The sequence below is a fragment of the Zootoca vivipara genome, chromosome 2 (genome assembly GCF_963506605.1).
Source record: "Zootoca vivipara chromosome 2, rZooViv1.1, whole genome shotgun sequence".
Lineage (NCBI taxonomy): Eukaryota > Metazoa > Chordata > Lepidosauria > Squamata > Lacertidae > Zootoca > Zootoca vivipara.
This window is the reverse complement of record NC_083277.1, coordinates 63,836,796-63,858,293: the sequence shown is the minus strand read 5'-3', so window position 1 is coordinate 63,858,293 and position 21,498 is coordinate 63,836,796. Positions and strand designations below refer to the sequence as shown.

The 21,498-nt window shown below is 42.0% G+C and overlaps 1 protein-coding gene across 1 annotated transcript in view; it reads right to left on the bottom strand.

Annotated features, from left to right (window-relative positions):
* PDGFRB (platelet derived growth factor receptor beta) overlaps nucleotides 1-21,498 on the bottom strand; it is a 78,807-nt gene that overhangs the window by 44,657 nt on the left and 12,652 nt on the right. Inside the window, exon 2 of the mRNA XM_035105655.2 lies at nucleotides 240-322. Within this exon, the coding sequence (XP_034961546.1) occupies nucleotides 240-294 (55 nt within the window). The 5' untranslated portion in view covers nucleotides 295-322. The remainder of the gene's footprint in view (nucleotides 1-239; nucleotides 323-21,498) is intronic.

Genomic DNA, 21,498 nt, shown 5'->3' with positions numbered 1-21,498 from the left:
TACAGGCCTGACAAGAACAGGAAAATGAGCATGTTGCAGCCTATGAGGGGAAAAAAATGTATTTCTTTTAAATGCTACTGTGTCTGCACACTAACACTGCATGCACATGGCTAAGACGGGGACATGTCTCAACAGGAGAATTGCCATATCTGCACCTCCTTTTCTCTTCATCTGTCCTGTGCACCGTGGGGATTCCTCGAGCAGTTCACACAGACACACTGAGCCATGCGTTTGCTTACCTGTGAGAAAGAACAGCAAGAAGACGAGCATCTTCAAAAACAGATGCCGCATCATGGGAGTTCCTTTTGTAGCAAGCAATGCCCTGTTAAAAAAGCAAATTCTTGTGAGTAGAAAGCTGGAGAATACCCAAGTTCCTTTGGAGAAAACATGAGATTACAAATGTGACAAGCAATTCCACAGGAGACATCTTCTCCCTGTAGACTTAATTACTAAGATCCTCTTTCTAAGCCCCAGACAGGGACCACCAGTGTAGGTGGAAAGAGGAAATCAGCAAGGGAAATCCAAGGTAATCAAAAGTTCAATATGGTTTTTGGCTGCCAACCTTTTGACAATGAACATTGAAGCAAGCCTCATACAGAAGGCAAGTCCACAAAGTGCAAATCCTTGGACTGGTCACACACTGGATCAGTTTTGGTGAACAGCCAGCCTAGGCTATCTTCCTCCACACTATAGGTTGGTTGTGTATTGAGTGCATGCTGATTGCTGAAGATCCAAACAGAGTCTGCAGGGATTGCTCATAATTCCTCAGCTTTAATTTTGGAACAGGGTTAGCATAGGATCATAACCACAGCATTCCAGATTAATGAGCTATGAAGCATCTTGTGCCGACTCATGGTACTTCCTGCGTCATCTAAGGGGCAATTTATTTTACCAGCTGGATATAGTAGGTGTACAGAGTGTGTATGTTTGAAAGCACTACAACTCATTTGCTTTTTATATACCGTATGTCTTCTGAGCAACAACACTTCTCCTGTACATGTGAGGATTACTACTGGTCATAACACTTGGGGTTTATACAGTGATTTTTTTTTTACAAGCTTAGCAAATTATAGAACTGTGGAGTAAATTCTTTTTGTTCCCACTTTACAGATGAGACAGTGAGCCTGAATAATATGGAGGCTTACTCAAGGCCACACTCTTTATTTAGGAATTGGCTGTAGTACATTTTGCTATGTTCTTATGAATATTCAGAGTGCCACTCACGGTACTTTTAGTAAAATAGTGAATGACTATGAGCAGGACAGCACATCCTGTATTGCCGCTCAATGCAAAACAGGAAGTGCCAAAACCTGCCCTGCCCTGCCCTGCCGCACCACCCACTAGGCCACCTTCACTGAAGTGGTGCTGTTTTCCAGCAAGATCTCACTGAAATCCTGTGAGATGTTGTGCACTCCACAATATCTTGTGAGATTTTTGTGAGATCAGCACTTCCGCCTGTGTGTGCCGTGCCACGGTGTGCCGTGCCTGGTTATGTGATTGATGTCTAATACTCAGTTTCTATAAACCCTTTTTAAAAAAAATCAAAAATATATGGGGCAGGGTTAGATAAGGATTTGCTGTTGTCATCCATTGATATGATATGGTGTATGACAGATTCTATAAACACAACAACCCAACTTTCCTAAGCGCAGTGGCCAATTATAAATTCATTGTATTCTTATGACTCTTTGAAAGTTGTCACGACTCTTCAGGGGACAAGCCCATGGATTCAGAGGAAATATCATTGCCCTATGTTCCCACTGCACCAGAAGCTTCAGCATAAGCAGAGCCGGAGTTGCCAGCACCTCCCTAGTCTGGTGAGTTCATATTGCCTCAGTGAAACCATCATTTCCCCGGTTGCTGAATTGGGCTAGACCCCTTTAAATGAAGAGGCTTTGAGCACTGGAAGGGGAGCTCACCACCCTAGAAAGAGCTGCAACTCTATTTAGGGCTCACTTTGTGTTTGCCTGCCATTGAAGCATTTTGAATTTGCTTGCATGACCTTTCAGCCTGAGCTTTGCATGGAGCTATCCAGGGTGCTGCTTGCTTTGCTTGAACTTTGCCTTGCTGGAACCTGACCCTTACCTTATTTGGCATTGCCTTACTAGAACTGGAATCTGGCTTTGCCTTGCTGGAATCTGAATCACTCACCCATATCCCTACCCACCACCAATACTTGGGACAGAATCCTATCTGGCTGAGACCACTGAAAGAATAAATTCCAATAGACAGTTGGTGTAATTTGTACGCCCCTTCCTGTGATATGTTTTCCTTTGCAAAATGAAATATGTGCCCTTCCAGCATGAAGAGATTAGTACATCGCAGATTTCAGTTTATACAATCTGTTTATCATATTTCTTGTGTTAAGTATGTACTGAATATTTTTGCGAGGTTTTTTTTTAAAGGCTTTGTTTGAAGAAGACATATTCAGCCATAATTCTATCATTCCACAGTTCTAGTGACTAGAATTATGGAACTATAGGGACACATGTTGGCCTGCAAAGAAGATTCCTCCCTTGTGAGCTTTCTTTGCCTCCACCATCAGCAGCAAAAGGGCTGGGCTGGGGTCTTTGTACATCACTCATCCATAGTGACCCCAGTGACCCTTGCTCGTAATAGCTCGATGAACTGTGATTGATTGATTGATACCACATGCCCAGAGATGGCAGCAGTAGTGGCAGCAGTTTAACTGGGGAAAGGGCTCTCAAAAATATGACTCTCAAAAACATCTCCTTACCCCTACTCCCCTATGTACACATATTTGGGTATACGTTACACTAAACCCAATGTACATGCATACTTTGCATAGGATTAGAATATTACTATTTCTGAACAGAAACAAGAACTTCTCCACACCCCACAAGGACTAACTTTCATATCACAATGGTAGCTTGATAACTGTATAAATGTAATGGGGTGAGAATCTCATTTATAGGGAAATACATATTCATTCAATTTTCTTACGCACAGCTGCTCCCTTTATTCCCATAGGATTCAAAGGGAGGATATTATTATTATTAGTAGTAGTAGTATTATTATTTATTTATACCCCACCCTCCCCGGCCAAGACCGGGCTCAGAGCGGCTAACACCAAATATATAATACCTTAAAAACACAAAATCAAATGATTGGTTAAAATACAGTTCAAAATCACATTTAAAATCAGAATAAAATTAAGTGGGAACCCACGAATCACAGCCGTAGGGGTAAGGAATATTAAATGTCCACCAGGCCCACCCACCCGTGCTCGTCTCATATGGGCCAACAGAAAGAGCCAAGGAGGCCACTTACATACAGAGTCCCACAGAAAAAAAGGGGGTCAGACTGGGCCCGGACCAAAGGCCTGGCAGAACAGCTCAGATATGATATATAGAATAGTCTACTATAACCCCTAACAGCAAACCAGATTGAGCTTCGCTCATTAAAAATACTATCCTCTTCCTCACAAAACCCTAGTTCATCCCTTGTGCTGGGGGGGAAATGCTTGGAAAAGGAAAACCACAGAGACAAACAAACAGAAAGGAGAATGTTCCACTTGCAAAAGAACAAAGAAGATGGCAAATTCCTGGGAAATTAAAAACGCTTGAGGGGAAAAGTTGGCTAGGACTGCCATGAGATATATCGCAACTTGTTCAGCAAGAAGCAGCACTTGCTGTAACTGTCTGCCCGAAGAGAGCATGCCCATATCATATACAGAAATAACATTTGTGGATCTGATTTTATCAGCAAAGGGGGAGCACGGCTGAGGAGTACAGTGTTCTCCTCCCTAGTGGCTTATTCCCCCAGTTTTCTTCCCCGAGTGCTCATCAACCTGGAATGGGGACTATGCAAAGGAACCAGCACCCTTCACTCGCACACCTGCTTGCTATACCAAAATTGGATTCTTCTCTCCGTTATGTGATTCGCACAACTCACCTCAAGAATATTGCAGCCGTGATCATTAGCTCCCTTCTCTTTCCTGGTTTTAGCCTATATAAAAAGTTTTAAATGGTTTAAGCCCCATATATCGTCAAGACTAGGTCCTCCCATATATTCCATTCCAAGCTGTAAGATCAGCCAAAAACATCTTCTTTCTGATACTGTTTTCACACAGCAATGAGGCATTCTCTGTGGCCGTTCCCTAGATATGGAATAGTCTCACCCTGCAGGTGTAATCAAATCCAAGCAGAGTCATATCAGTCTGGGCTGGCTTTCAGAATGAAGGTGGAAGAAGGTGCACATAGGTGGCTTTTAATAATGACATCTCACTCTTAAAAAAATACGTATTTTTGTTATCTTCTTGAGCTTTCAGGTTGAAAAAGGCTAGAAAAACAAAGAAGCAAATAAATATTCTTTTCCCAAGAAGTAGGGCCTTTCCAGACAACTGTTTCATAGGAATGTGCAGACATCACTCAGCTGCACAGGAAATCCAAATGTTTTCGCTCCAGATAGTACATCAGTTGTGGGGAAATTTCATTTTGCAAGCCCTCCAACCACAAGTTAATGGTGCTGGGAAATGCAACCCCCTCCTAGGCTCCCCCGCTCCCCCGCTCTGCTAGTGGATGTCATGGGCAGCTGATGGACGGTGCCCATGGCATCATTGGTGACCAAAGGCATACTCTTGCTCATTGCTGCTCATGGCATTGTAAGAACCTTTTGGAAAGCTATTTGCCCATGTTAAAATTGCTTTTCTACGAAGCTGAGCTTTCTCTGCCCTACCAGACTATCAGGTTCATATAAGCTTTACATTTAAAAAACATAATAATCCTGGTGAACACCAGCACCTTTCCTCACTGCACTTTCATCCCCTGCCCTCTAGTTTCTTCCTATTTTATTCCTCTTTGGCTCTGCATTCCTCCTCTTCAGTAATCACCTCTGCAGCATGCATGTATTCTGGCTTCTTTTCTTTTTTTAAAAGGGGGGGTGGAATAGCAAACAGGCACAGTACAGCGCTATTTCTCACTGCAGCAAGGAGTTAATAGTGGGACTAAGAAACTGCATTACTAGTGCAAATCAAGCCAGCACTATGTTACCATACTAACATAAGTATTTATTTATTTTACTTTAAAAACATTTTTATGGTCCACAGGATGTGGTTCTCAAGTAGACTTAATCAGCTTTCCCCCTGGAAATTAAACAGTGATCCTTGCCATTATGGCTCAGTCACCAAACTTTATCCTCGTGAGAAAAGTGACGAGTTGCTGTTCTCCAGTGCACAGATAAAAGGCTGACAAACAGGAAATACCTTAAAGCCTAAACCATTTAACATGTCGTACTTTTGAACAGCCAGGACCATAAAAGTGAATGCCACAAATAAATCTGTTTGAGTGCAATCGTATACTGAAGATTTGCCAGGTGGGAAGGCTATGGGATTTGGTAGGCCGCACTATGGCTGCAGAATGTCAGATTCTGCACTGCCACCATGTCAGAAATCCCAGTTTATAATATCTAGATAGTAATAGGAACTCAACTACAGGCCAAACTAAACTTTATGTTAAGCATACTGTTTGGTGATAAAAGTTTCCACATTTTAAAGTTAAAGGGTAGCTATTGGTGGTGGGGATCAGGATCTAGACCAGGGGTCAGCAAACTTTTTCAGCAGGGGGCCAGTCCACTGTCCCTCAGACCTTGTGAGGGGCTGGACTATTTGGGGGAGGGGGTCAACAAATTCCTATGCCCCACAAATAACCCAGAGATGCATTTTAAATAAAAGCACACATTCTACTCATGTAAAAACACGCTGATTCCCGGACTGTCCGTGGGCCAGATTTAGAAGGTGATTGGGCCAGATCCGGCTCCTGGACCTTAGTTTGCCTACCCATGATCTAGACTATGGTGCAAAAGGATGGGAGTTTAACACTTTCCAGTGTGAAACTTGCTCCTGCTGAAACTGCTATTTGGCACATGAGGGAAGCTTTTATTTGCAGCTGCTGTTAAACTTGATGAAGAAATAATAATTAAAAGTAGTACTAGTAGTAGTAGCAGCAGCATATTCAACATAAAGAGAAGTAGCACTAGTGTTAGCACTAATCTGGATTTACTGGACAGAATAATGCAAAAAGACAGCTTTCTTCCTGTGATGGCATGAGAAGCAAAAACTAAACCAGAAGTCATGCCAAAATCTTACACTACATCAGCAGAGCTCCTAAAGACTGTGCCAGGCCTGGCTGCAAGACCTGCTATTGAACCAGTACGTTGTGTCTTGGCCTCCTAGTTGCCTGCTCAGCTTTGAAGGGGAAATGAGTTTTAAAATTATGTGTGGTCACCAGATATTTTTCTTATTCCATCACTTCAGCTTAAATTAATTGATTTACCAGCAAATCTTAATATGTTTCTGATTTACTCATTAACTTTTCCCAAAGTCTTGTGATTTTTTTCTGCTTTCCCAGGTCTTGTTCACATGGAAGAATTTACTTCCTGTTTACTTAGCTTTATAAAGAGTCACATGCCATATAAGCAGCCTAGTTGCATTTATATCCATCTCCATTGTAAAATAACCCTGATGTAAAGTAAGGATTTTCTTCTAGGGCAGCTCAGATTTATTTCAATTGTAATCTGAATTTTAAAACCAATTCTATATATATTGTCACGATTTCCAATTACATGTGAAGAACATTGATTTAAACTGGAGCTGGTATGCCAGGAGATCTGGCAATCATTTCATATTACACACAAAAAAAGATTTGAATATTTTTGCTGGAGCTTAATGTTTCTTACTCTATGTGTTTATGAATGAAGATTATTTATAGATTAAAGAGACATGGTTTTCACTAGTGCCAACCTCTACATTCTAAAAAAGATATAATACAAATAATTAATTAGACCTATTTAGCTAATGTAATTTCCAGATCACTCTCAGCATAAAATTTCTAGCACAGCATACAACTGATCGGCTTTGAATAAAAAAGCACGAAACCAAAAATAAAAGGATATAAACAGAGGCCATAAAACCAGTAAAATCTATCAGAGCTATACTATACTACATTCCTGGGAGTATAAAAATGTCTTCTCTGATACCAATGGGACAGCAAAATTGATGCCAGATTGCATTTCACTGGAAGGACATTTATTGCTCAAAGAGCCTGTCTCTGTCCAGTCACCTCTGCCTTATCTCACACCAAGAACGTTATCCAGTGTAAAAACAGAGGGTTCAGGCAGGCTTGTGTGAAAGAAGGCAGTTCTTCAGGAAGTCAGCTCCCAAACCATTTAGGTAGCAACTAACCCGTCCATTTAGCAAACTAGCTGCTGTGTTTGTATTAACTGATGTTCCATAGAAGTCTTCAAAGGCAGTTCCACGTACAATGTTTTGGAGTGGCCATGTTGGCCATCTCTGTCCAGGAGGGGCTGTGGTTCATGCAGCCGCTGTAGCTGGTGAAGGCACTGTGAAGGTATGGCTGTATCAGTACCACCAAATTGTGAATCTGATCCTTTAAGGGGAGTGTGACTCCACCCAGAAGAGGCTGAACAGAACTTCTCTAAAATTATACCTGCCCTTTAAAAAACAAAACCTATACATACAATCTTGGTAGAAGGGGTTTGTCTGTGAGAATAAAATCTATTTCAGAATAAAGCAGGACACAGCATGAAAAGGGAAATGATGTGAAATGAGAAAAGTGAAGCAAGTAGAGTGCTGCTTGATGTGAATGAACCTTTTAGGGAGTTTTCAGGACCTGTTGATTTTCAGGAATCAGCACTGCCCCCAAGAGAGATTTTATAAATGAGGCTTAAATTGGTTGCTCTAAATCTATCTAATAATGTGCATGCAGAGTGAATGTTGCCTAAACTGTTCTTCCTATTGTCTCTGCTGCAAAACCTTCCACATTCACACTTTGCATTGTGAAGCCAAAGAGGCTTAAATATGCTTTTATTTTAGCATCACATGTGAAAACATCCTTTAAAATGAAGGCTAGAATCAACAGCAGTGTGAGAGGCAATTGCTACAGCGTTATTTCAGACAGCCTTCTCACATCTGTGTTCATAGCTCATTTTAATAGAACAATTTGCAGTAAAGTAGCAGACCCTCCAAGTGTCCCTATTTTCTAGTGACGTCCCTAATTTAGAGAAGCCATCCCGGTTTCTGATTTGATCCTGGAATGTCCCACTTTTCCTTGGGATGTCCCTATTTTCATTGGAGAAATGTTGGAGAGTATGGAATTATTTGACTCTTGACCTGTCTGAAGGCAATCCTGTATAGAGATATATATTTTTATGTTTAATGATGTTTTTATATATGTTGAAAGCTGCCAAGAGTGTCTGGGGAAACCCAGTAAGATGTGTGGGCTATAAATAGTAAAATTATCATTATGGAATGGGACATCCCTATTTTCATCTGAGAAATTTTGGCGTGTATGAAGTTGGTCAAAACATAACTTCTCCAAGTTATTTAAGCCCCTTCGTTTGGTCAAAACATAACTTCTCCAAGTTATTTAAGCCCCTTCGCCACGACAAGGCAGTGATCCATGAAGGGGAATGGTTTTGTTACATTGTCCTTTTAATATCTGCCTTGGTGGAATGATTAAACATGAATACCTTGAGAAAATATTGGGGATTTCCAATCTCTGTGAAAATGTTCATCATTCCTAGCTCTTTTTCTTTCAAATTGTGACTTCATGACTGGAAGAGATAAAAGGAAAATAAGAGAGGGGGCACTTCTGTTTATTCAACGTGGCCCTTTCCCAGAAGGGTTCAATGTACCACTGGAGAACAAATCTTTCTGTTGCTCACTAAAGCTGTTCTCATACTCCTATAAAGGGCTTTCATGCTGACTCAAAGACTACACTTCATTTTAAATCCATGGGGATTCCATCAAACGCCACACATTTGACCTTACCAGATGGAATACAAATAATTAACGTCATGCATTTGCATCTGGAGATAGGAAGGCATATCAAGAAGTTGGGGTGGATGAGTAAGAGGTGATAAAAAGGGTTAAAAGGATAAGCTGTACAATAGTTGGGTTGGGCTGGAAGAGAGGGGCTGCAATGAAAAATATGTTAGTGCTTGTAGCAGAACTGCAAAACTGAGTGTGCCCTTTTTATCTCTTTGGACCTCTTTCAATGTTACTTTTCCCTGCTTACATCAAGAGGCAAGTAAGGAAAGAGGAAAATAATGTCCACCTTCTTTAATGGCCAAATAGTTGGCTGTGAATCTGTCGCATGGATGTTGTGAATCTCTTATGTGTGGCCTACAAGATCTGTGATCCAGACTCATATGTGACCCTCCAGACTCTGTGTTGGGTGTTTGTGTTTCTGCCCTTTCAACTTGCATTGTTAAGAAAATCCATTTTGCAGCAGCTGTTATTTCTAAAGGGTGGCATTTGTGTCAGCCTTCCTCAATGTAGTGCCCTTTGGCTTCTGTGGACCACAACTCCAATCAGAGCTGGGAGTTGTAGTACAAAACATCTGGAGAGTTTCAGACCATATGCAATCGACTGAGAATGAGGACCTTACACTGTTGCTCTGTAGAAGAGGGGATCTTGGCAGGTATAACTGGTCCTTTGTCAGAATAATTTCTATCATAGCTCATCAGCAGGCTGCATCAGCAGCTGGCACTAAAAGTACCTGTACAGTGGCAGAGTGACTCTGTGCTGCATGGACTGGGCACACCTCACCTCTTTACTCCTCACTTCAAGGAAATAGGCAGAGACACAATGTCTTTTTCACACGCAGCTTAACAGTGTAGCAGTCAAGTCAGTCAAGTATAATATGATGCAGCTACCGCTCAAACCCCAAGTAATTAAAGGATGAGGAGAACTAGAAAAGTACTGTTGCAGAACTGAAGAAAGGAGCTCAAGTGAGCATCCTCTGACAAGCTAATTGCACACTACCCTCCTTAGCCCCCTGCATCTTCGGAACGTAAGAATATATGCATACATTCATAATCCATCCAAGTGCCAGCTATGGTGAGGTCCAGATTAACCCAGAAAAAGCCTCATTGCGTTTACACAGCCCTTATCTTTCTCCATTGCCAGTTGTTTATTTTCTCTCTCTCTCAACCACCACTATTCCTTTAGGATTTATACTGTAGCAACAAATGATTCTGGTCACCCCTTTTGCCCCTACCACAGAACTGCTCAACAGGAAATAGTTGGGAGCCTATCATGGGAATGATTTGTTATTGTAAAAAAGGAATGTGGCTGGAAGAGGAGACGAGAGGTCACTTCACTCTGGGGTACAGTCTGTTCTGAACGGGAAACAGGCACTTCAGTCCCTGAAAAGCACAGTGCCAGATGTAGTGAACAGCTCAAATCAGTTTTGGACTATCTCAACAGTAGTGTCAGACAGGATTTCCCACAACGCAGCCATACACACGTACAGTTCCTGAACACTTACCCTGGCAGTCAACAAACTAGTACAAGTTTACAAACACAATTGGTTCCGGAAGTCTGTACTTAAACTGAAGCGTACTTAACCTGAAGCGAACTTTCCCATTGAAAGTAATGGAAAGTGGATTAATCCGTTCCAGACAGGTCCGCGGAGTACTTAAACTGAAAATACTCAAACCGAGGCATACTTAAACCGAGGTATGACTGTAGAATTTCTTTGCTTGTATCAAAAAGAACAGACCAACTGAAAGGGACTGGTTATTTCTGTGCTGGCAACTTGTTTGGCACTGTGTGTGTGTGTGTGTGTGTGTGAGAGAGAGAGAGAGAGAGAGAGAGAGAGAGAGAGAAAGAGAAAGAGAAAAAGAGAGAATGGAGACCATCTTGAGATAGGGCTTAGAAACCAAGATAGCTGAAAACTACTTTTTTTTAAAAAAAACAACAACTTGGTTTCAGGTTTTTTTTAATAATATGTTGTCAAGTATATCCATGGGTCAATGAATGTAAAAAAAAAAACCTACCCCTTTCTCTTAAATTAAAGGAAATTATTAAAATCCCTCACATCATTCACTAAAATTAATTGGAAGAGTTAGGGATGGCCACAGAGCTCATTCCTGCCCTCGGGGGCTGTACTGAATTGTTATCAGCACTAGGAAAAGTTCTAGTTACAGGTAGGTAGCCGTGTTGGTCTGAGTCGAAACAAAATAAAAAAATTCCTTCAGTAGCACCTTAAAGACCAACTAAGTTTTTATTTTGGTATGAGCTTTCGTGTGCATGCACACTTGGATACAAGCTACTACACTATGCATGACTTCGCATTGTGTCCAAACTGTAATGTCTTGCCTTTCTTCCAATCTTGTTATCACTCTGCCTTGCATAGTTTAGAAATGCCTGCATCTCAACAGATAAAGCACTCAGTAGTTTCCTTTGATGGAAGATGTCAGTTTGCAGCCTATGGTCACTAGTATCCAGAGAGGAGGGAGATGTGTGACTAGTTTAGCTTGCAAAAAAGCGGCTGAGGGGGGGGGGGTTTCAGCATTAATATAAACAAAGAGCAGATTATTCTGGCCTCAATGTAGGCAAAGTGTGGGCAGATGCTGGGCACATACAGCTCATTTTTTACATTTTATTATGTGTTTATGTGGCACACTTCACTTAGCCATTCACATTACAGTTCAACATTATAACATACTGCAGTAATTTAGGATCTTTCTCTCCATATGTTCAAGCAAAAGCCTCTTTTTCCATGAGAATTTTTTTCTGAACCCACTACTGAATTATAAAATATTATTGTTGCTAAATCATATTGCTTAATTGCATGCACAGCTTGACTTTTTTATTACTCTTGCTATGTGCCGTGATCTTGAATGTGGTCCATGCTGATGCACAAAACAGGCTGCATGGGTTTAGGCACAACAGTCAAAATAGTATTATGGGCTATTTTGTTGCACCTCTGGGACTTATTTTCGACTTTGATTTTTGTTGCACCTCTTTGTTGCACGACCTCTTTGTTGCACGACTTTGATTTTTGTTGCACCTCTGGCACTTATTTTCTGTTTATAAAAGCAGCAAAACACTTCAATAATGGACAATAATGAATGACGTTGTGCTGCAAACATGCAGATCAGGATTTATTATGTTAAATTTTTACCCATATGGCTAAAATTTTAAATAAGCATCTTTTCCAACTCTTTCCTAGACCCAGTTCAATGAGGTTCTTCATTGTTATTTCTATCTCACTTATCCTGAAAGGTCATGATTTGAAAGGTCATGATTTACCCAAGGCCAATGTGTAAGTCGGCAACTGACGTCAGGACTGAATCTACCAGGTGCAAATCCAACTCTAAGTTATTAGACCCTGCTAGTCTATATATACAAATGGGGAAATCTGAGCCTTGAATTATACAGGGTAGATTAATCCACTGATCAGGTCTGACCTTTTTTTCCCATTGCAAGACCACTTTTTAAAAAAATGATCTTATGGTGGACACCATCCGTATCTCAATTTCCTGAACAAGACAGTGTGTGTTCAGATTTTAGGCCATTGTTAACAACAACGAAGAAAGAAAGAAAGAAAGAAAGAAAGAAAGAAAGGAAGGAAGGAAGGAAGGAAGGAAGGAAGGAAGGAAGGAAGGAAGGAAGGAAGGAAGGAAGGAAGGAAGGAAGGAAGGAAGAAGAGGAGGAAGAAGAAGAAGAAGAAGAAGAAGAAGAAGAAGAAGAAGAAGAAGAAGAAGAAGAAGAAGAAGAAGAAGAGGCAGCACCTATAAATATGATCAGCTATGGGCTTACTGAAAAGGTTAACTTGAAATGGAGGGGCAAATACGTTAATCCACTTGAAGGGCACTTCCAGACAAAAGGTTGTTTTTCTTCCTCTCTTAATAGCAGGTATGCTGATTCAGCATGCCCGACACCTCTAAGCAATGTAGAAACTATGCCAACCACCATGTTTATCCTTTGCTAGCCTAATCCTGTACTTCTCCAAGCTAGCCAAAAGGCAAACTGAGGATTAGTAGGATCAACACAAATGATAAATCCCTCAACTGCAGCTGTTTCACCCAGATGTGTGCACGTGCACACACAAACCCTAATGTAGTGCTTAATTCTTTCCTGTGGCCTCTTTTCCTCTACTTCTGGGTTAGTATTACCACAAAAAGAGTAAAATCCTGTGGGTGCCACTTTGTTAACAGAAGGCATCTGTCAATGGAACAGGAAGGTAATATTTAGTACTTCCCCTTACCCCCCCCTGCAGCCCCCCTCCATGCCTGCAAAATCTGCTCTGCAGGGGCCCCTAACCATTACTACCAACCAGAACCAGCTAGCATTACGAACAAGGCTATCTGCAGAGGAAACTCTTGGATACTCACGAAAGTTGTTGTTTAGGAATACCCCAAAATTGTTGAGCTTCTGCCTTTGAAATCCCTATTCGAACACCAAAAGATACCTCCAAGGCTACCGTATGCAGCTTTTCATTTCAAATATTTCTGCTCATGCAAAGGGGCTTCCTCTCCTCCCCACTGCAGCCAGCAATACACCCTCACAATACTGTATACTCTACAGTGGTACCTCTAGTTATGAACTTAATTCGTTCCGGAGGTCTGTTCTTAACCGGCCACTGTTCTTAACTAGAGGCGTGCTTTCGCTGCCACTGCACCACAGGCACACAATTTCCGTTCTCATCCTGGGGCAAAGATCTCAATTCGAGGTAACTCTTCCAGGTTAGCAGAGTCTGTAACCTGAAGTGTTTGTAACCTGAGGAGTTTGTAACTCGAGGTACCACTGTATAGCCAGTTGGGGGACTCTGTGGAGAAGATTTTGGGGGTCTTATGAGGGACTGGAACTCCCTGACAATTTCTCAGGCACCTACATTCAATGCATTTAATTGAGTGATAAAGATGTTTTTATGGTCTCTAACTTTTAATATAAATTGATTTTATTGTTTTGTTACTGGTTACTAACTGAGGTAGTTGTAAATATTTGGCAGTTTCAATATGTCTTTTCTTTCAAAATTTTGTTAGGCACCTTGAGAGTCTGTCTGAAAGAGAAGACAAAAATACATCCATGCAGAAGCTAAGTTTGGGGCGCGGCACGGCTATGGGGAGAACTCTAAGACATGTCATCCTATCTCCTCGTCACAATGTCTTCTGCGTTGTTTCCCATACACCCCCCCCAAAAAAAGTATCAGTTTCCAACTCTATAACTCTTTGTATTTGCTCGTTACAAAGGCTAAGTGGATCCAGGAGCAAAGGGAAGAAGATGGGGGGAAATGCAGAACTTTGATCCACATGCACTCTTAACAACCAATGAGTCTATGAATAGCCACTCTCTCTTTCCCTCTGATTTTTCTTTCTTTTTTCTTTTTTAATTGCCCAGGGTGTTTAGCTAGGAAGATAAATAAATTTGGAGAGCTCATGGCCCAGCAGAATGTTTTACTTGACCTAAAACAACACCTTATTTATTTATTATTTAGAATATTTATTATCAAATTCCAGAGTGGTTTACAAATCACATTAAAACAGCAATAAGTTAAAATCATAAATACATTAATGCACAGCAGAGAAAAAGAAAACATATCACTAAATGCTGCAAGTTAAATCTTCATTTAACTCCATTTAAAAAATTTGAATTTGGCCCTAGATCCTGCCTTCTTCTAATCTACTGGAAACAGCCTCTATTTTAGAAACTGCTGCTTAACTGGCCTGCACTTTCAGGATTTCCCACAATGCCTTGCTAGACTGAGACTCTGCCAAGCAAGCAGAGCACAGCTGTTACAAATCAGAAGAAAATAAAATACATTTTATTTTTGCTTTTAAAAATGTATCTGAGTCATTAAGTGAGATCATACATGCCCATGTGTAACGAGGAAGCATTGTCAGAGCCCTAATACTATTCTGGCACGTACCTATGTCTCAAGCAAGGTTCTGGTTTGATAAAAAAAAGTTCTAAGCATTTCACACTTTTTGGCAACAAATTATTCTTCCCGGGACAAGCCAAGGTAAACTGTAAAAATCCCCCCATCTAACATGTGGATCTGCCTTTGCAATAAGCACTAACCCTCCTTCTTCCTGTCAACCTGGCCTCCTCTCCAAGTCCATTTCTTTCCCACTCTATAATCTAAATAAATCAAAGCATTTTATGGTTGTTACATCCATTATTGCAACATCGGTCCTCTGGGGTCTTCAGAGTCCCATGACACCATGTTTACTCATAGTCCAGATTATCACGAGAAAGCCATTTTCCCATCCACTCATTGAAATCCAGAAGAGCAGACACATGTGGGGAGCCTTTGAAAGTGCATAAACAATTTATGATAAAACGCAGATGTTTGAAAACTGAAACTAAGCTGGGACTGATGGTCTCAGGAGGCTGGTGGTCTCTGTGCATGTATGCACAGAAGTACAAAGTCACAGGGATCCTCTTTCTATTATTATTGTTGTTGTTATGATTATTAATTAGTCACTTTACTCATGGGAATGACTCAAAGCAACTAACAGACGCAACAGAAAGCCCATTACAATAAAACACAATTTTTAAAAACAAAATAAACTGCTTCAGGTTTTGTGTTTTTGTTTTTGTTTTAAAAAAGCATACAGCTTCTAGATAACTTCCACTTAGAGTGATAAAAACTTCCACCTTATCTAACCTGTACAATCAAAGAGAGGAAGATGCTGCAATTTGGGTCAGACTCTTGGCCCATAGTGTAAGTGATTGGTAAAAGTGTGAGGCTAATGGCAGAGGAAAGAGAAACAGACCCACCCCCCTCAGCCAATGTTATTTATTTCCAGTGCTTTTTTCCTGGGTGTTTGAAGGGGTACACATACCCCTAAACATTTTGTGAATCTAAGTTTGGCCTCATTGAGGGGCAGTATTTCAATATGAGTAGGAAAATGAGAAGGACCCAGGTGGCGCTGTGGGTTAAACCACAGAGTCTAGGGCTTGCTAATCAGAAGGTCGGCGGTTCGAATCCCTGCAACGGGGTGAGCTCCCGTTGCTCGGTCCCAGCTCCTGCCCACCTAGCAGTTCGTAAGCACATCAAAGTGCAAGTTGATAAATAGGGACCGCTCCGGCGGGAAGGTAAACGGCGTTTCTGTGCGCTGCTCTGGTTCGCCAGAAGCAGCTTTGTCATGCTGGCCACATGACCCGGAAGCCGTCTGCAGACAAACTCTGGCTCCTTTGGCCTACAGAGCGAGATGAGCGCCGCAACCCCAGAGTCGGACACGACTGGACCTGATGGTCAGGGGCCCCTTTACCTTTTTAGGAAAATGAGAATACTCCTAAACATATATATTTTTAAGCACTGTTTATTTCTATAAAACATTTATGTCTCACCTTTCTGATGCACAAGCATGACTCAGGAAAGTTTACAACATTTAAATATAGATTACCCCACCCCACCCCAAAAAAGCAACAATATACAACAGCCAACCAGGGAGACAGGATCAGCAGTTTAAATGAACAAGCATAAAAGCCTTATCTGCCACATACAACAGAAAATATGCAAGAATAAAACAATCTTTAGGAACAGATGAAAAACAGGATGATGTTCCATCATCTGGGTGCAGCCACTGTGAAGGCCCTCTCTCTTGTCCCAGTCATACATGGTTCCACCCTAGTTGGGACACAATGGACAGTCTCTCCTTCTGATTGAAGGGAGCAGGTTTGATAGCATGGAATAAGGAGGTCCCTAATATATCCTGGATCTAGGCATTTAGGGCTGTTTCCACCCCTGCTGATTACGCTGAATTGCAGCAAGCTGAATTGCAGAAAGGTTTGGTTACAGTTTCAGGAAGACCTCCTAGCTCACTGACTGTACAGGACCAGTCCTGTATTATGAACCTGTTAAAGAGACTCCATTTGTCATCTTGTGGAAAGGGGAAGTACAACAGTATGAACATAAAGGCTGATGTAGGTAAATAACAGCCTGAGAGCTGCTTTATTAATGCAAGCTTTCTCAAATGGCAATGAAAACATATATAATGCGTGTGTTGGGGGAGCTGATCCTGTTGCTGTGCAGCACCATGCTGAATCTGGCTCTAGTCTGAAACTACTCACCCTCCTTTAATTTGGGTAATTGTAATGTAGAACTAAAAACCAAGGCAAGGATACTGATGCCTAGAATATAAAATAGTAGCATCGGCCTGTACACAAAGACTAGCAGTGGAAACAAAGAAAAGAAACAGCTTTGTTCCATGGGCTAAATGTGGTAATGAATCATGAGGGCTGAGCAGCTTTCATACTATGCTGGAATGTGCTTGCTGATAGATAATCTCGGTAGAGAGCCCATGGGAGGCTTGCTGCTAACAGCAATGGGTTGTGGATCAGGTTCCTGATGTGTCCCTGAGTGGAATACTTCAGATGGACACAAGTAGCTCTTTTCTTTAAACAGTGAGATCCATGCCCCTTACTGATACAGGGATCTATGACCAAGACTGATTTCACATTAGGCTTGCTCAGTCCTTGCTCTCCACTCTGGGAAAAGAACCGCACCGTCCCCATGCCTCGTGGAGTCTCAGGGCTCCACCTGGATGAAAAGCCACGTTCTGGGATTCAGGAGCTTTGACTGACAGCCATACTATATTTAGAGCCGTGAAGGATAGCAGTTCACACTGAGCTTTGGCTACAATGGCCTGTTCCTGACAGCAGGCAAATGTAAGTCAAAGAAGGGGGGTTTGCCTATATCCACATGCTCTTACATGAGACGAAGGTGGGCACATGCATTTGTCTGTAATTATATGCAGTGACAGCCATGTGAAAAAATCCCAAGTTTCCAAATGTTTATTGCTAAATCCAGGGCTTGACCTTTCAAAACACTTGGCAAGGGCTAGTAATGAGAAACACAGTTACAATAGAGGAAATAACTATTGGAAACAATGATGGGTGCTTTTCTGTGTTGTGCAGTGAGTGCCCCAGTTGTGTGACTCAGCATTTCTGATCTTAGTTATTTTCTCATAACAAAACCAGACTGCCTCTGAGGATCACAAGTGTTCAGTATTATTTTCTGTGTGCATTTTTGTGCATACGTGTGTGGGTCAGCCTTGCCGATCTGGAAGTGTGTCTGAGTGTAAAGCCAGGCACGTGAATGATATGTTATGTGTGATCCCATACTAAAGTGTTGCTATGAGTCTATTCACCACATTTCTTAGGAGAGCACAAAGCATCCCTATTCTAAGCTTTCCAGGGGATGCGGGATCAAGTCATAGTATGCTCCCCCACCCCATTTGGGTCTATGGGGGCAGTAGAAATGGGAGCCTGCGTTGTTTAAGTTTAAAATAAAATGGAACATCTGTTTGGCAAGCTGCCAGTGTTATAAATAATTCCTCAGTCTTGGAGCATTGATATTATTCACCCCACTCACTGCGTATACTTCCTCTGCCCCCAGCTTCATGTTAAAGAACAGCCCCACAGTGCATTCACTTGCTTCTGAATAATGAGAAATCTTGGAACTGTTCATGGGAAAATATCTTAATGTATATAGAAGGGGCAGGCACAGAGGATGCAGAATGGCTTACCTAAGAATAGCGCTAGGAGCAAACAAACAAACCAGCGGCGAAGGGCTAGTTATACCTCCATGCAACCACTTGATTTCTTCTATAGCTTATCACAACCCTCTTGTCCTATCCCATAATTCCAGATTTGCCGTCTCTTTAGATGAAACTACTCCAACTGGTTCCTAAGCTCCCATTCACTGGCCCATAAAGATCAGTGCTAGTCTGCGTCTCTGATTCTGCCGATTTTGCAAGTCTGCTCCATTTGAGATGTGTTGTCACTTCTAATGGCACGGAGCACTTTCTCATGGCAGCATCTGCAGAGTCTGCTCTCCAGACTGCAACTGTCTCTCACCCATCCCACCCCACCCACTGCATATTTGGCATCAGGATCTAGGACATAAGGTTTGCCTGGGTTCGCAAAGCAAGCAGTTTGGAACCATCCTGAGTGATGAGGACATCCCTTGTGTTTCTGGGACCAGCTCACCCTTGGTGAACTGGAGCAAGAAACCTAGGTCAATGATGCCATCAGATCAGGACTTTTGGGTGGGGCCTAGATCAGCAGAATGGGCATGGTTGTGTGTCCAAACACAGATGGGCTGGCTTAATACACTTTGGAGCAACTGAAGCTAATACACATTGCTATCTAAAGAGCAGTCTAAGGGTGTGGAGTGTCTATTAAACCAGAATCTAAAATTGCCATACTGCACCACTGGTTTAAATTCAAGTGGGTGAGAAAAAGCTTTTTTTTAAAAAATATCTAAGAACTGGATAGAAAAATTATCTGGTTGTGAGGAGAAGACTGCCTTTAAATGAACAGACAGAGAAGTTTTTGTGTTGTCAGACAAATTCGAAACTGCTAGGAAACTTGTGATCCATCATCAGCTTTTATTAATTAAAGAAAAATGTTTTTCTAAGGAGTACATGAGGAAAGAACAAAAAGGAAGAAAGACCAATATGCTACTGGTGTGTGGGAGGGATACATCCTTCAGCTGCTTAGTTACATTCACTTCAACTTTGTCACTGTGGTAAAAACTAAACTAGGAGCAGATTCAGACATCCTCCCATGTATGGACCAGCTGCATTAATTCTTTAATCATAGACCAGATGAAGAGGAAAAGAGAAAGGGAGCTAATTTGAAAGTCAGGAAACACCCACCCTCTCTTGGATCCTCATCCTTAAGATGCTGAGAAGAAAACAAATGTAGGCAGTAAATCTAGGGGATCTTAAAGGTAAAGGTAAAGGGACCCTTGACCATTAGGTCCAGTCGTGACCAACTCTGGGGTTGCGCGCTCATCTCGCATTATTGGCCGAGGGAGCCGGCGTACAGCTTCCAGGTCATGTGGACAGCATGACAAAGCCGCTTCTGGCAAACCAGAGCAGCACATGGAAACGCCGTTTACCTTCCCGCTGTAGCGGTTCCTATTTATCTACTTGCACTTTGAGGTGCTTTCGAACTGCTAGGTTGGCAGGAGCTGGGACCAAGTAACGGGAGCTCACCCCATCACAGGGATTCGAACCGCCGACCTTCTGATCAGCAAGCCCTAGGCTCAGTGGTTTAACCACAGGGGATCTTATAGTCTCGCTAATTCACCTGAATATACAAACTCAAATTAATATATGTTCCCAGCATGAATTGTTCACCTAATCTGAGTACCATAGGAGAACTTCTGTGGAACATGAACCTTTCAAGTTGCTGCCCAAAGTCCTTGTGGATACTTTGTGTTAGGCTATGTGCTGCGGCTGTTTCCAGACTGTCACTATTTTGCAGGTATGAGTCAATCAAAACCCAACAAATTTTGTTTGTGCAGTTTAAATGGATTTGGCGCTCTTGCAAACAAACCTGCTTCCAATGAAACTCTGCATTTTTGTGGTAAGAAAAGGGGCAGGAAAGTGCTGTGGAAATGTGGGATAATGGCTACATTGGGCAACAACATATAAGTTCCCCACAAACAAATCAGAATGGATGCTCAATAAACAGTGATGTCATATAACCTCAGCATAATTTTTCAACAAACAAATCAGGATGAATGTTCAATGAACAGGTCATCTGGAAAAGCCCTACCATGTCTTCATGCTGCTTCCCAGGGGAAAGCATAAAGTCAACACCAGGAACATACACTGCCTCACCTTCTATTTTGCACTCACCAATATGAACTCCCCTGCTCACTTACCTTGTTGAACTTAACCATGGTTGAACATTATGCTTATGTGGACAGTGCACTAACAATTACTAACACTAACCAGGGTTCCCATTTCATTCAGATTAAGAAGTGGATTTTAAGTGGTTAAAAGGAATCCAGATTAGCATTCAGAAGGGCTGTGCAGAGTGTGGGTGAAACAGGACTGGATCTCTTGCCATTAGATAAAAGCAAAACAGAGCCTACACGGGTACAAGATGCACATAGGCTCTGACTGTATAAATGGGAATAATAGAAAAGCAGGGTCCCATGGTCCATGAAGCCTCCTGCATGGCTAAGGTGCCCTTTGTCTTCCTTGCAGAACAAAGCCTGGGAATGCTGAACATGGATGGAAAAGGAAGTACAGTGGAACCTCGGTTTTTTAGCATCTCAGAAGCCAAACGATTTGGAACCCAAATGCTGAAAACCCAGAAGTCACTGCTTCCATTTTCGAACATGCCTCGGAAGTCAAACAGCTTCCAAGGCGTGTTTCTCAATTTCCCCCATTGAACTTGCTGGCAGCCCATTGCGCCTCAGTTGTTGAACGTTTTGGAAGTCGAACGGTCTTCCGGAACGGATTACGTTCAACAACCAAAGTCTTGCTGTATACCTAACAATAATGTAGCAATGTGATGCACGTGATGACGTGCAGCTTCCAGTTAGGAGAACCCTGAACCCTGTGCATACAACATATCTTCAAGCACTAATGTATGTATTGGAGGGTGCAAGGCCACTCCTGCTGCCCCTGACTTGCCCCTGACCTCTGAGAGTTTAGCCACAGGTCCGACCAAAGCCTACAGCTGTGCAACTGAACAGGACGTTTGCATTTCCTAGGATTCTTGATCATGCAACTTGATCATGTACACGTAGGCCCTATTCAAGCATTCGGCTCTGTACAAGCAATCACCAAGCATGATCCCAATGTCCCAAATCCACACATTCATGGATATATTGTTTTCAATGATTTTTTCCCAGTGGAAAAGCAATGGGTCAAGTGTCAGCCTGGCCTAATTTCCAGGTCTGCTTCTACCTTTTT